Source organism: Bacillus rossius, chromosome 1 (assembly GCF_032445375.1).
Source record: "Bacillus rossius redtenbacheri isolate Brsri chromosome 1, Brsri_v3, whole genome shotgun sequence".
NCBI classification, from domain to species: Eukaryota; Metazoa; Arthropoda; class Insecta; order Phasmatodea; family Bacillidae; genus Bacillus; species Bacillus rossius.
In genome coordinates, this window is record NC_086330.1 from 315,871,836 (window position 1) to 315,887,591 (window position 15,756).

At 42.1% G+C, this 15,756-nt stretch overlaps 1 protein-coding gene across 36 annotated transcripts in view; it reads right to left on the bottom strand.

Moving 5' to 3' along the window:
• Window positions 1–15,756, bottom strand: part of LOC134527943 (dystonin) — a 667,118-nt gene that overhangs the window by 15,894 nt on the left and 635,468 nt on the right. For 29 of the 36 annotated variants that reach the window (XM_063360992.1, XM_063361024.1, XM_063361021.1 and 26 more), the window contains 3 exons: window positions 13,568–13,760; window positions 12,001–12,126; window positions 7,962–8,142 (listed from right to left, as the gene is read on the bottom strand). In XM_063360992.1, the coding sequence (XP_063217062.1) occupies window positions 7,962–8,142; window positions 12,001–12,126; window positions 13,568–13,760 (500 nt within the window). Of the gene's footprint in view, window positions 1–5,860; window positions 6,131–7,961; window positions 8,143–12,000; window positions 12,127–13,567; window positions 13,761–15,756 lie in introns of those variants that run through there. The other 7 variants (XM_063361013.1, XM_063361009.1, XM_063361003.1 and 4 more) reach the window with 4 other exon arrangements.

The window sequence follows — 15,756 nt, forward strand, 5'->3', positions numbered from 1 at the left end:
ATCAAATTTTAATTTACATTTAACTTTACTTCAGAAGGTACACGACTCCCAAATCAATACCAAACAACGGCAAATATGACCTTTGTAACCAAAAGAAAAAGCATAAGTTCGGAATCGCATCTAGCTGTTAGCAAGCATCCAGCAATAAGTCCATTTCAGTAGTTAACTATAAGAACAGTAGAAAATTTAAAATAACTTTTTTGTGACATTTCTTCCAAACACAATTTTTCTACAGACAGGGATGGTTAACTTCTTGTTATCGCAAAAAAGTCTCATTTACATTACACTATAAAATATAAGTTTCAGATTATTCCAGTAAAGAAGTCTTTGAAATAAAATCATACTACAGGAGAGCAATTAAAAGTTTACACAGGTGTAAAAATTAAGTGTAAACAAACATATTGTATATGGCAATGCATTTTGACTGTAACTCGTGCAGTTATTTGCAACTCAAGTAGCTTTATCAGATAGAATAGAGGGGCAAGTAAGATAAGCAAGTAGATGAGCAAGGGAAAGAAAGAGGTGTACATAGAACAAATTAGCACATTGTGCCCTGCCCTGCGTGTGGAGTGTTACACAAGCAGCTCAATCAGGGTTTGATTACCGAATGCGTCAACTGTAGTTTATCAGCAGAATGTCTCTCTCTATACACAGTCGGATATTGCCACCATGCATAGTTAAAGTATTTTGTTGTCATTCTATATAACCAGTAGTTAAAGATAAGTATTTATGGTTTTCTTAAATCCAATTTTATTTTTGAAACAGAAGAATATGGTGGTGGTGTTTTTTTATAAATTATTTTTGTAATACTTATTCCACCAGTATAGTGTAATTTTAACATGCTGCCTTTATACAATAAAAAAATGTGTAGTAGGTTTGTCTAAACCAGATACATTTTGAGAATAATAATAGATTGGAAAGCTTTTATAAATTAAAAGTTATTCAATAAGAAATACACAATAAAAACAAATTAAATTCATTTTTCTATTGTACGCACTTTGGTACAAACTTAGTACAGAAATAATAACATTCGATGAATTTTAAGCATTAAAGATTACTTTGCTTTGTGATTTGAATTAATTTTGGTAAAATGCTGCTTAATTACATGAATTATCTTGCATTTTGGTGCTACATGGTGTATTAACTTGCATTTTTTATTACATATAGAAAACAAGTTGTTAACAAGTCCATGTTGGACTACAAACCAAACAAATATGACCTTGCTAGTACATATTCACACTGACAACAGTGAGGGCTGATCGCGCATTGCCGGTGATTTCGAGATGTTAACTATGGGCGCCACCACGTGGAAGGGCACGTGGACCCGGCGGAGTCTCTCACTCAGGGCGTGACGTAGCCCAAGTGGGGACGAGTTACCAGCCCTTTCTATCCTAGCTACCCAGACCTGGCCCGCTCTAGGCGTCGGGCACGCCACACTCCTAGACTCACTCACCACGTGATTAAATAAGTACTCACTTTATATTTATTCTCCAGATTTAATTTCACTAACACGTCTCTCTACACGCCCGTTACACGTTACACATTACACGGTTAAAAAGCCTGAGGCACGAATCGGTTTAGGTGAGGGCATGGTCCACACACGTGGCCATACTGCAAAGTATACTTATTACACGGTGATGAAAAACTCGACTGAGACAATTAATTAATTAAACAGCCCGCTGGCCGAGAGCTGCCCCGAGGATGACGAGCGAAAGAGATTCAGAAACACTTAACGAGACAGAATTACTTGGTCAGTGCAGAACAAAGGTTGAGGTCCCCGGGGTGCTGGCGCGTCTGCTCTCGGTCAGTGATGAAGATGGACTGGGCTGAGCTCATCGCTCGCAGGTGGCAACATGGCGCCCTTCGCACCAACACAATTACCGTTACTGTATTCTACGACTCCGTGCCCCGGCGAAAGTTGAGTAAATTACAGATAAACATTAAAAATATATAAAAATTACTGACAATGGAAAGTTTGTTACTATTTACTTATTTAATGATAATTCATATAAAAGCATTCCTATCCTCGTCCAAGTCCGTGCCTGTTCGGGTCCGCCCGGGCAACGTCTATAGTTATTTAAGGTAACCTATTTAAATTACAGAAAACACAAGTAAATTGCACAACACTGGGGCAAAGACGAATGAAAACAAAAAGGGTTTACAAATAATATTAAAACGTAGCAAATTAGGGGTGCGGCGCACTGCAGCTAAGCGCCCTCTTGCCGGGCTAGACACACACGCACACACGCACGCACGAGCGGGAGGTTTGAACTGAAACGGTGGTTGGGCGGTGTCATATCGGGCTCAAAGGGGCCGCAGGCCCGGACGACGTCAATTGCCCCCTCCGAAAGTAGGCCGATATGACAGCGCCGTTTGACAGATGGTTGGGGGGCGTTGCCTGTGGTGTTTACGTCGCGCACTCCCACGTGGCAATGTTGATGTTTATGTTTGTGCGGGCAGGTGGCAATGTTGACATGACGGACGGACAAGCAATGTTTACACGATGGAAGGGCGAGCAATGTTTACATGATGGCGGCGAGCAATGTTTACAAAATGACAGTTGAGCAATATTTACACTATGGAGGACGATACACACGGACAGAATGGGCGCTGGCTGACTAACCTTGTGGGTGGTGACCCACCAGTTGTCCCGAGCCCCAAATCTGCGTCAGCTGCGGCTGCGGCGGCTGCTGCGTGTGATAGCGTGGCGGTGGCCAGGGCGCCGGCCGGCAGGGGCGGCGGCGGCCAAGGTCAGGCGGCTCGTGGCAGGCGGGCAGCAAGCGCGGGCGGCGCTCGGCACGGCCCGGCTCAGCCTCGCCGACAGGCGGGCGCTTCGCGGCCCGTCGTGACAGACGGGTGACAGGTGTCGAAGTCCGGGTGGTGGTCACGTTCGGTGGTGGGACGGTCGGGCGTCCCGGCGTCGTGGCGTCGACCTGCATCGCGACAGGCGGATGTAGGGAGCTCAGGCGACTCTTCACGGTGCGGCGTCCCAATGTTGCCAACTTGCGACATTTGGGTGGCGTCTCGTGCGGCAGGGCACTTGACCGGTGTTCCGGTACTGCGGCGATCGGCGTCGGAATCGGGCGTCGTGGCGTCTCGGTCGTTCCGGGCGTCGCGTCAGGTGGGCATGGAGGCGGCGTCAGTGTCGGCGTCGCGCGCGTCTGTCTCACTCGGGCATGATCAACTGGCTGTGCTTCGAAGCCAGGCGGGCACAGCGGGGCGAATCCGGGCGGGCACAGAGGAGCGAACCCAGGCGGCGGGGCGGCGCTCAGGCGTCTCGGCGTCAGGGCCCTGGACATCGTGTCGCAAAGCGTCCCGTTTGCTACTGCGCACTCTGGTGGCGGTGACGACGGCATGATGACGTCGAAGCCAGGTGGTGGCGACAGGGTGACACGAAGCGTCGGCGTCGAGTCTGGAGGCGTCCGTGGCGAGTCGTGTGGCGGAGACGATGCGGGTTTCGCCGGAAATGACCTTGGTGGCGTCGGGACGGCGGTTCGGTGCGGTGGCGAGGTCATTCCGGCGTCGGGAGGTGTCTCCGACACGAGGCGGGTGCTGGACGGCGTCGCAGACTGCGGCGGGACGGTCGTTGTCGGGCGTCGCTCGGTTGGCTTCGGCGAGTCAGGCGTCATCATAGTCGGGATGAGTGGCGTCAGGTCGGCGAAACGAGGTCTTGCTGGCGATGATGCGTTAGGACCAGCGTCGGGAGACGTCAGGTCGACGAGAGGTGCCGAGGTTGGCGGCTCCAGGACAGGAGGTGGGAGCGGAATTGTCGGCGTCGGGACGGCGAGCGTCGGAGTCGGGATAAGTGGCGTCGGGTCGACGAAACGCAGTGTGGCAGGCGGCGGCGGGATCGGACTTGTGTCGGGAGACGTCAAGTCGATGAGCGTCGGCACGGCGGGCGTCGGGACGGCGGCCGTCGGCGTCGGGACGACGGGCGTGGGCGTCAGGACGACGGGCGTCTTTGTCAGAGCGGTAGGCGTCGGTAACGTAACACGTGGCGGTGCGGGTGACGTCAGGACGTACCTTCGTGGTGCTGGGGTCGGCGTCGTGCGTGAGGAGTCGGCTTGGTGCGGCGGTGACGTTCCGGCAACGGGCGGCGTCCTTGGCACGGGCTGCGTCGGCGAGTCGAGCAGCGTCTTTTCCGGCGTGGTTGGCGTCGGCGTGAGCGGCGTCTTTTTCGGCGTGAGTGGTGTCGGCGTGATCGGAGTCGGTGTCGGCGTGAGCGGCGTCGGCGTTTCGGGAAGCGTCGAGGCGTGTCGTGGAGGATTTTCCAGCGTCTCTGCCTCGTACTGCGCCTGGGTGGCTAGGTAGGCAGTGCACCGTGCGCACGTGAAGGTAAAAAACTTGCGCAGTACGGTCCATTCACGTTCGCCGATACAGCCACGATGCCACAGGCCGGCACATTCCTGGCAGCGGTATCCCTCGCTACTACCTCCGGGACACGACCTAGCTCCACATTTCGTCACGCCGTGTATGCGGTACTCCGTACAGTAGCCACACTCGTATCCGGCGGCGGTCCTGCCATGCAAGTCCCAACTCGGGCGGGGAAAGTAACACCCGATACACTCGTCCGGATACGGATACATGTCTACGCACGTGGTACTCTGCACACGAACAGTCCTCACGAACACATCAGCACTGTGTTACTTACTGCGCTCGGAGTCCGTTGTTTGTGCGCGGATTCCTGGAAGCGTGCGCTTGGCTGATCACGTGGCTGGCGCGCCAGAGTCCCGCTATGCGCTCCGCGCGAACAATAGTTCCAGCGCGAACTTTAGTTCCGCGCGCTCCGCGTAACAACCGCCTATCTCACACGCTCGTACAGGTCTGGTTTTCGCGGAAGATGTAACTCGCCCCACGTTGGGCGCCATTTGAGGGCTGGTCGCGCATTGCCGGTGATTTCGAGATGTTAACTATGGGCGCCACCACGTGGAAGGGCACGTGGACCCGGCGGAGTCTCTCACTCAGGGCGTGACGTAGCCCAAGTGGGGACGAGTTACCAGCCCTTTCTATCCTAGCTACCCAGACCTGGCCCGCTCTAGGCGTCGGGCACGCCACACTCCTAGACTCACTCACCACGTGATTAAATAAGTACTCACTTTATATTTATTCTCCAGATTTAATTTCACTAACACGTCTCTCTACACGCCCGTTACACGTTACACATTACACGGTTAAAAAGCCTGAGGCACGAATCGGTTTAGGTGAGGGCATGGTCCACACACGTGGCCATACTGCAAAGTATACTTATTACACGGTGATGAAAAACTCGACTGAGACAATTAATTAATTAAACAGCCCGCTGGCCGAGAGCTGCCCCGAGGATGACGAGCGAAAGAGATTCAGAAACACTTAACGAGACAGAATTACTTGGTCAGTGCAGAACAAAGGTTGAGGTCCCCGGGGTGCTGGCGCGTCTGCTCTCGGTCAGTGATGAAGATGGACTGGGCTGAGCTCATCGCTCGCAGGTGGCAACATGGCGCCCTTCGCGCCAACACAATTACCGTTACTGTATTCTACGACTCCGTGCCCCGGCGAAAGTTGAGTAAATTACAGATAAACATTAAAAATATATAAAAATTACTGACAATGGAAAGTTTGTTACTATTTACTTATTTAATGATAATTCATATAAAAGCATTCCTATCCTCGTCCAAGTCCGTGCCTGTTCGGGTCCGCCCGGGCAACGTCTATAGTTATTTAAGGTAACCTATTTAAATTACAGAAAACACAAGTAAATTGCACAACACTGGGGCAAAGACGAATGAAAACAAAAAGGGTTTACAAATAATATTAAAACGTAGCAAATTAGGGGTGCGGCGCACTGCAGCTAAGCGCCCTCTTGCCGGGCTAGACACACACGCACACACGCACGCACGAGCGGGAGGTTTGAACTGAAACGGTGGTTGGGCGGTGTCATATCGGGCTCAAAGGGGCCGCAGGCCCGGACGACGTCAACAGGACAACACTAACTAAAAGCCCCTCCATGGTGACAGACGACCATAACCCACAGCCACACCATATTGTCTGCAGACATCACACTGGTAGATTAAGATGAAACAGTATTTACCTAGCACCAACAGCACTTAATGCTGGTATACTGGACGTCCGATGAATCATTCCTATCCGTAACCTAAAAAGTAAGTGCATAACATTGAACTTCTCATTCAGACAAACTGTATATTTGAGTGCAAATAATGCCACAACTTCATCTTCTGAACATAATATGAATACTTTTTTACAATTTGTTTCATACAGCCCACATAGGGATACTAGAGATGGTTAGGATGCTGATTATTTTCGGGGGCGGGGGGGGGGGGGGATATAGAAACGCATATTTCCCGAAACCTTGGGTGAGGAATTACTTTTTCCCGTTTCCTAATTTTACTGTGGAACTTCCTATAAATTTCCACATGCAAATAGTGTTTTTGCAAACAATTTTACAAGAAAACACTGCACTTTAACTAAGTCAATAATGCAGGGGATCGAAAACATACATTTTCATCAGTTCAAATTCTAACCATTAGAAGTGGTGTAAATATATTCACAAGCACGATTGTTAAAAAGAACTTTATCTAGCATCTGAAACATCATAAAAATAATTAAAGTTATTTCAGAACTGTCACGAACCAGTAGCAGAACGAATTGTTTCCACAATTACAAACTATTTGACATATTAATATGTAATTAACATTAATTAGTTTCATACCACGCATTGGAAAATAAATAAATAAAATTGTCTACAACCATGGCTAGCTACATTAACAAAAAAATGGGAACAACTTTGTTGTTTGTATTTAATATTTAATTCTCTGAATTAATTTATACTTTAAATTTCGTCAGTTTGTAACCGACTTCAGTTAGGCGGTAATCATTTTGGAATGACTATTTACATGGGGCGACTGTGGAGCTGCAGAGTGATACGTGTAACGTCCGGGCGAATAGCAGCGTGTAGTTAGAGCGGCGGTCAACCAAGAGTGTGTGGAACTGGACAGCACACTGAGATCACAAGAGTTTCGCCTGCTGCACGAAAAGCATCACACCTCAGGGATGGCTTCAAGGGTAAACGGGTGTTTGTGTGTGGCGTGGGACAACTGGGAGTGCCATCCGGTACACGAACTTCTGCACCAATGAACAAAGTAATACAATGGGCCGCAGCTATTTACACCCTGTTTTCTGGCATGTACGGCCAAGTGATAAGCTTTGAACCTGCTGGAAATTTAATGAATTTTGTTTCATGCACTTTGATTTCAACTGTCCAGTTTTGCATAATTTTTTGGCACAATGCGGTCCTTTGACTTTGATAATTACTTGGAAGCATGCGCTCACGTAAAATTACAGTACGCAATTTTCTATGCTTGCTAAGTTTACGAGCTATAAGAGCCCTAAGGAAGCAGAACGTTTACCATTTAGTTTACATCGATAAACTGGAAAAGTTACACAGGATTTGCATGCCATGAGGTAACATCGCAGAGATAAAGACAGCCCCAAGAGTAGTACAGATTTGTTATAAATACAGCCTTTTGACATTTGTAAATTTATGTTTGGCAATCAGAAACTTTTGTGCGACTAAACGCAGTTGGGCATTGCCCCTTTTTCAATTGGAACAGTGCGGTGTTGGATCGTGCGCAGTGATTACTATGCACCGGATTTATCAGTTAAACGCTGTTTAGGAAGTCTACCCGCCTTTACATCATCTTTAGGCATCAAACTATTTTTGAAATTGTGATGTTTATAATAAATTAATGTTAATACACGTTTTAACCATTTTTACTCACATAAAATTAAATTTAAAAAAAAGATAATATATGGAAACACAACTACTTAGCCACCCCCAGCATATTCTTAAATGCTTTTCATCAACAGAGACCACTCTGATATCCTGAGCAGTTTTTAAATCGTGTGTGTTTGCCCGGGCATGTGGGTGGTAATGGCACGGAGGTGGAGGCAGATGGCACGCTCACCTGGAGGAGTTCCCGCTGGCCGTGCCGGTCGGAGTGCGGGGCCGGCTGGCGGGGGTGCCGTTTACGGGAACAGTCAGCTTGCGGGCCGAGCCGGTGGCGCCAGCGCCTGACCGGGGCAAGGGGGTGCCAGCAGGCGTGGTGCGGCGCTGGTGGATGGGGATGCGGCTGGGAGTGCCGTCATCTGAACAAACACAACCGTGCATTCTACAAACCTTTCACCACATTTTCAACACTTTACGTAACAACAATTATCAACTCTCAATAAGTTTACATCAAAAAACAATAAACTCTAAATTTCAATATAAAAAAAATACAGCAGCACAGAATCATCATTTATATATACATACAACAGGGATTCGAAATTCCTGTACCAAATTTTGGGTTCGATGCGTCAAAATTGCCAAAACCAAACTTATCCGCGGATGGTACGAGTGGCGTTCAACGTGTTTTGTTTTCAGCCATCAACACCCGGTTTATAATGTTTCTACTGAACTTGCGATGCGAATATTCAGCAACATTATGCACATTTTACTGTGTAAAAAGTCAAATAAAACTTACATATGCCTGAAGGCTAATAGTAAAAACATAGGAACCATATCAAATGTTATTAATTTTGAAGAAAGTAAAGTTATTAAAAAAACTTGATAATATTATTTGTGCAGCATTAGATAAAATTTGTCATAAAAATCCCATATGTGCCTCATCTTCCTGTATTGAGCATCTATTAGTAGGGACCCCAGAAAATGGTAAATAAAACTGGCTCATTTCGGTGTAAAATAATGACAAAAGCGGTGCAAAAAATCGGTGTAAAAATAAGCAAGCGGTGCAAAAAATCAGTGTAAAAATAAGCAATCGGTAGAGACCCCAAAAAATGGTGAAAAAATTATGCCATTGGCGGTGTAAAAAAAACCTCATAGCGGATAGGCACTACAAAGTAGCAGACTCTGCCTTACATCGGCCCACTTTGTTTGTCGTTTTATCACACAAGAATACAATCTGTTTGTCTTCTACAGCGTGCCTTACTGCTTCCTTATTTGCCTGGCCAATTTTTGGGACATAAGTTTCTCCAAGAGTGTTGGCTGATGGCAAATCCCCTGCACCTAAAATGTATACATAACTTACAATATACTTATAAATAGGTAGCATTTATAAGGTTATTGCTGAAAATATTAATGGGCTAATTTACTCAAAACAATTCTAAGCCAAACCTAACCTAACATTTTCAAGATTACTGCTGGATTACAGAGTCAAACCATCAATCAGTCAAAAATATCTTGTGGTGTGCTCACCATTTCACAATGCAATCCATCCTATTTGTGTGTTTGTTAATCTGAGGTACTTGAATATTTATTTGAAGTAAAGGTAAGTTGGGCCTAAAGGTAAGTAAATTGATAATATTGTAGGCCATATGCTTATGAACTTTTATTAAAGGGGGAAAACATTTCTAAATAAATAAGGCTATCCTTCTTCAACATCGGTGTTAAACCATTCCCTGATAGCTGGATGATCAGCTTTTTCCAAAGGAATGTTAAACTACAGCATCATATTAACAAAATCAGAAACAAATTCTTGTTTTCTGCACTTTCAAGCTTGTTTGCTTTATTCACGCTGTCACCTATCGAGATTTGTTTAGACACAGTAGAATTTGCTTGACAAAATAATTGTCTTTTCTGTTTTGTTTTGTGTGTGTCATTTGCCACATGATTTTTTCACGTGTCTGTGTGTCCAATCAACCGGCACGTTGCAGAAGTTGCACATCATAATTTTGTCCCGCTGATCAAAAATATAAAATCCATCCGATTTCATCTCTTTCGCGATCAAACATTGTCGAAGTTTTCGGCATCTTAGTCATAAATTCAATTCTATCACAAAACTTACAAAGTGTGGACGGTATTTGTAAACACTCATAGATATGTGCACGCAAAAAAAACTGCCATCTTAGCTCGATGCGATTAAATTAGGTTAGAAAAATCGACACCAGTGCGCCTTGCGGCAGAAACGACCATTATTCAAAACACGAAAACTGTGGACAGTCAATTTTGTTATGTTGGTAGTGCGCATATATAGATTGTTGACATTTGTTACATTTTGTTTTTATTTGCGATGGCAATATTTACTGCTTGTAAACAGATAATAAAAATACGTGGATTTCAGTAACGTGTCAAAACGAAGATAATATCACGGCACTAGTCTTTCAGTCTATGTTTATTTCACGCCTATGTTTATGATGACGTAAATAAATAGAACTTGCGACATAAGGGCATTATTTTGTGCGAAAAAGCGTGAATTTCGTGCGAAAATTCGTGAATTTCGCGACTATGTCGAAATCAAAGGAAAGTCGCAAAATTCGTTTATAGTATCAAATTTTTGCGTTATTTCATGATTTTCGCGCTTCACCATTTTTCAGGGTCTCTATGTATTAGTATTGAATTATTTAGCTTTGATAGATGGTTAAGTTTCCAACTGAAATCCTAGAAACAAAACCTAAAATAACTTATGAAAAAAAAAAAAAAAAATCTGGCAAACAGGTCAAACGTGATATTACAGAAATTGAATGCAGGAATTACACAAGAAAGCATAAAATAGATAATATAATCTGGGCTCAACCAATGCTAAGAACGTAAGAACATCTGATGTATCATGTTTTGTTTAATATAGATATTTGAGGGTTTGAACTAGGACCAAATATAAAACACAGTGATTACTGAAATGTCTTGACCCAGCAACCATGGTGTAAATGCACAACTGTGCGACAGAAATCAAAACAATATACAGTAGAACTCCTTTTTTACACTATTCAAGGGGGTGTCGGAAAATGTTGTAAAATGTGGGAAAGTGTAAAATAAGGGAAAAGTAAATATTAAAAATTATTTTTTTCTCAGAGAACAGTGATATACGACCTTAAAATGGGCTTACCATACTCTGATACACTCAATTATTAAATGTGTGTGAAGCATATCTATATACAATAATTAACATTAATGTCTCATATTTTTATTCTCGATAAGAGTTTAAGTAAGCATACATACAGTACATGTACATATGTACTTTCATATTTTAATTAGCAATTCATAACAACTCTGATATTTAAAGCTTAAGACTATTCATAAGAATACAGTACTTTATTAACCACACTGGGCTGCATTTCCTTCAATGTTTTCATGATTTTTCACAATTTGTTCAAAGTTTAAATAGGCATACCTAACTTATCAGCAAGTGAAACACGAGTACCTATGTGCTAGTCTAATTTTTTATCAATTGAAAATGTTTTCCATCTTTTACAAGCTGCCATCTGGATAAAATACATATTGATAAAAATTCAGTTAATTTATCACAGCAAAAGACATAATTGACATTTAAATTTGATACCTACCACGTATTTTTAACAGACTTTGACAAAGATGAATACCATAACATAAACTACGTAATATGTTACATATAGGTTACTGATGGACAGTCTGAATTTCTATAAAATGTAGTACTAGCATCGGGTGCTAACATTTTCTCAAAGTCTGCTTTTATTAGACCAGTGTTGGCAACCTGTAAATACCATTTTTAATGGAAGAGCACCTAGAAAAATTCAGAAGCTACAGTGCTATTGTTCCCAAAAGCACTTTCGATTTGGTACATCACACGAAAGTGTTATCTTCATTTGTATAATGTACATGTCAAACACGGGAATAACAAATTTATGTAGGTAAAGCATAAACAAACAGCGCTAACTGCGGTAAGCAGATTGTAGGCGTGTTATTATCAACGGGAATTTATTGCATTGCGTCAAACAAGGTTAAGACAGGACCAAAATAAAATGGTGCAAATAATGGGAAAACGTAAAAAAGTGGTAACGTATAATCGGGGTTCTACTGTAACAATGAATCAAAATTATTGTAGAAAAAAGTAGTCATTAAAACTATTATTAACTACAACAGAGCTAACATGGGATCTGAAATCAATATTAAGAAACAAATAAAGGGTGACGGTTAGTTATGCACTCCATCAATAGGAGCACAAAGAATCAGCAGAAGGAACAGTGGCGTACCTGTGCTGTCTAGCGACAGAGTGGAGCCATGCCTGCTCGGAGGTTTGCTGCCCTGCCTGCTCGGAGGACGACTGCCAGGACGACTGCCGGGGCGACTACCGGCCTTGCTGCCGGGAAGGCTCCCTCCTGCCAGCACAGCACCCCTCACAACTACTGCCCTTGCCACTACCACTTCACAACACACACAACCACAGTCTTACCACACGTCTCACCAGACTAGGAATATTACCATGTCTTTTGATATGTGTTGGAAACTAACGCAAAAAAAATTATAATGGAGGTCGTAAGTGCATCAACTGGTTGTACAGTCTTATTATCAACTTATGCCAGGACGATTTAGTTACCACCATCATAAAAGGGTGAAGGATATTTTAATTTGTAATTAACCACATTGAAAGATGTTATGCAGTATCTGGAAAGAAAAGCATTTAAAGTCACTATCAGGCTACCATCATCTACAAATGATTTTGATGACTCAAAACTAACCAAACTACATACAAAAAATGTTCTATAATTGTGAGAGAATTATTTATTTAAGTTTTGAATGGCATCAAAACAGACAAGTGTACAATAGGCAGGCACTGTAAAGAAACAGGCACAAATGCATTCAAGACACACACTAATAAAAACATTTGTATTACAAAAAAAATGGTAAGAGCTACATATTTTTAGAATTAAATTTTTACCAGGGGCACAGTTGACCCAGAGGCAAATTTCCACCATGCCCCGACCTCATGGATACACAAAAAGCATGGTTATTACCCATAGCTCGAAATTAGTTATTTGACCCTCTGACCCCCCCCCCCCCCCTTACCAACACTAAAGTATTATCAAAATACTGTGTGGCGAGAGGTCCTTTATATGTATGTCAATTTTCAACACATTCGAACATCAAAAAGTGGGTAAAAATTGAATGGGAAAATATACAGGTCAAGCTAATAAAAGCATGGTAAAAATAAATTTACTTTTCACAGGAACTTACAGATTTTTAAGTTAAAAAACTAAAATATTTTCACAGATAATTTCCATATGATTTAAGAGGACAGTCCTCAAATGTTTATGTTTAATATAAAACTAGAAACTGAAGTGAGGCATCAAAAAGCAAAATGCGAGTTAGCAAAAGACTGCATGAAACTTAAGCTCCCCGACTTCCAGCACAATTACTGTTTATTTAAGGACATTTTGTGACTTTCCTGATAAGCTCTTCAGTTACTTTTGTGACCTGCCAACAACCTCATATATAGAGTAAATAATCAAAACAATAAAATTTCTTTTAACATTATTTAAATCTATTTGAAAACATTTAAAGCAATATTCAATAATCTTACTTGAAAAGGTTTATCTTCTCAAAGGTGAAATTCCATATTACAGGAGAAGGGACAGGAGAGTGGACAATCATGCATATCTTAACCAATCTTTCTGGGTGAGTAGCTAAAATTACTCAGCATTGTAGGACAATGACCATGATTGTTTACGTAGTAAAAATGAAACTTAACTACTGTGTTGGTGCCCAAGCGCGGAAACAGATGCAGTTGGAGACTGTTCCGGAGGGAAACGACTGTCGTACCTGGCGTGAGACCGGAGCGCGGCGGGGCGGAGCCCTTGCGCAGCGGCCGTGTCAGCGAGCTCTCGGTGTCGCTGAGGGAGTCAGGCGTGCGCGCTCCTCCAGAGAAGGACGAGCGAGTAGTGGTGGTGGTCGTGGTGGTAGTGCTGGACTGCCGATGGCCCATCGGCACGCTGCGAGCGCTTCGCTCGCGCACCTGCGTCAAGCACGGTACAGCATGACCACACACGCTCTCTTCAAACAAATGAACTTGTGCACGCACAATATGGTTCACTGTGTAGTCGACTCAATTTTGTCACAATGCTATCACTATCAGTCAAAGCTAAATTTTGCTACATGAAGAATACTTACTCCTACAAGCAAGAAACAGTTTCTCCTGTGGCTTCGTATGATTTTGTATCTATAAAAAATAACTAGAAATACCTCACAATAAAATTCAGCATCTACACTATATTTGGGATTAGAGTCAACTACCTAGTGAGTCATTCTGTACTTTTAACGCTTTTGAATTAATATTGCATTGTTGCAAGACTTAATATCTTTCAAACTTTCATTAATTTTTTTTATTTATGTTAACAAATAAGCAAATAACACAAAAAAATAGTTTTGAATTTTTTTTTTTTAGTTCATTTGCAACAAAACTTTAAACTTTAAGCCAAGTAAAATTAAAGAATGTTTCAAGTCATAGCAATACATTAAAAATCCACTCACAACATACAAGCATCAGCAATTACCAATCCATGCTTAATACAATAGGAAAAAATTAACAAACACAGTATGTCAAACTGCTCCAAATACATTTTATCATATTTCAGGTACTTATAAACACATTTTTAGCTTGCACATATTTCTAGCTAAAAACAAAGGGTACGTAAATTGGTTAAAAGTATGAAGAAATGAAGCAGGATTAGTCTGAAGGATAAAAACAATAACTGTGGTAGTCTTCAAAAACTCACCCGTGCAACCAGTGACAAGGGGACCACCTGAAGTTGCTCATTGGCTCCCACAATCACAACTGACAGCGACGAAAGAAAATTGACAAGTAGGTCACGGTTAAAAGCACTTACCATACACAGTTACTACATCACCACCATAACACACATGCATGGGGTGGTTACAAGCCATTGTCAATCTAGATTGCTCTGCAGGGTCGAAAATTGGACAAAATGGAGAAAAAAACTAACTAATAAACAAGAATCCAAAAAAATCTAGCAAGAGAAAAAACTAAAAAATTCAAACACAAATGAAATATAATGTAATGCAGTCCTTAAGAATTATGTAGCTTCTTATCGACAGAGCCAACTGAATATTGTCCATGATGTTGCAAACATCATGAATAAAGCAAAAGTTAAGAAACTGTTATCACGCTTAGGAAACTGTGTAAATTACGAATACTGTGAAGTGTGCTCTAAGTGTTTGAAACAGTAAAAAAAGAAGTGTCATTCAAGTTTTCACATTTTCATTAATGAAACTATATTCAAATCAAGTATATACCCTCAAAATTAAATCATTGAAAAATATATATAGTTATTTATAGTTTACTAGTTCTTGGGATAGAACCTGACCTTAAAAACAAGTAATTTTCTTTTTTCAATACACAAACATTTTATAACAAAATAAAATTATTTTCAAATTTTTAAGATAAGCTTAAAAACACTGAAAATAAAGTTGCAACAAGGTAATAATTACTAAAAAGCATACTTATATTTAAATGATATAAACAACTGCTGGTTACTATAACATTTATTTTGTCTTAACCATAAACTTCTGATATCATGTAGCTAATGTCCAGTCTCGGTGTTTGTATGTTGCATTGCCACTGTGTAAGGGTACTTCTCTCAACTTTCAGAAGGCGGTCAGTTACTCTAACTCAGGGCTGGCTGGCATTCACACTGATTATTTGTTTCTCAACTACCTAAGGCACAGTAATCGACTTGTGTATCAACAGTTCGACTGAATAGTTTATTGCACTGCAAACAATATGGATTGATTAATCAGTTTTCTAATCAATACAGATTGACATGAATAACAAATATGTATTGCATGTACCCCAAGTTTTTAATTGTAATTATTACCAGTAATATCATAACTACTGAAAATTCACCATCACCAATTTTTGGGAAAATTTATACAATTTTAAAAATATGAATGGGGTTTTGAATATTTATGAGACTAAGAGAAATTATTTAACA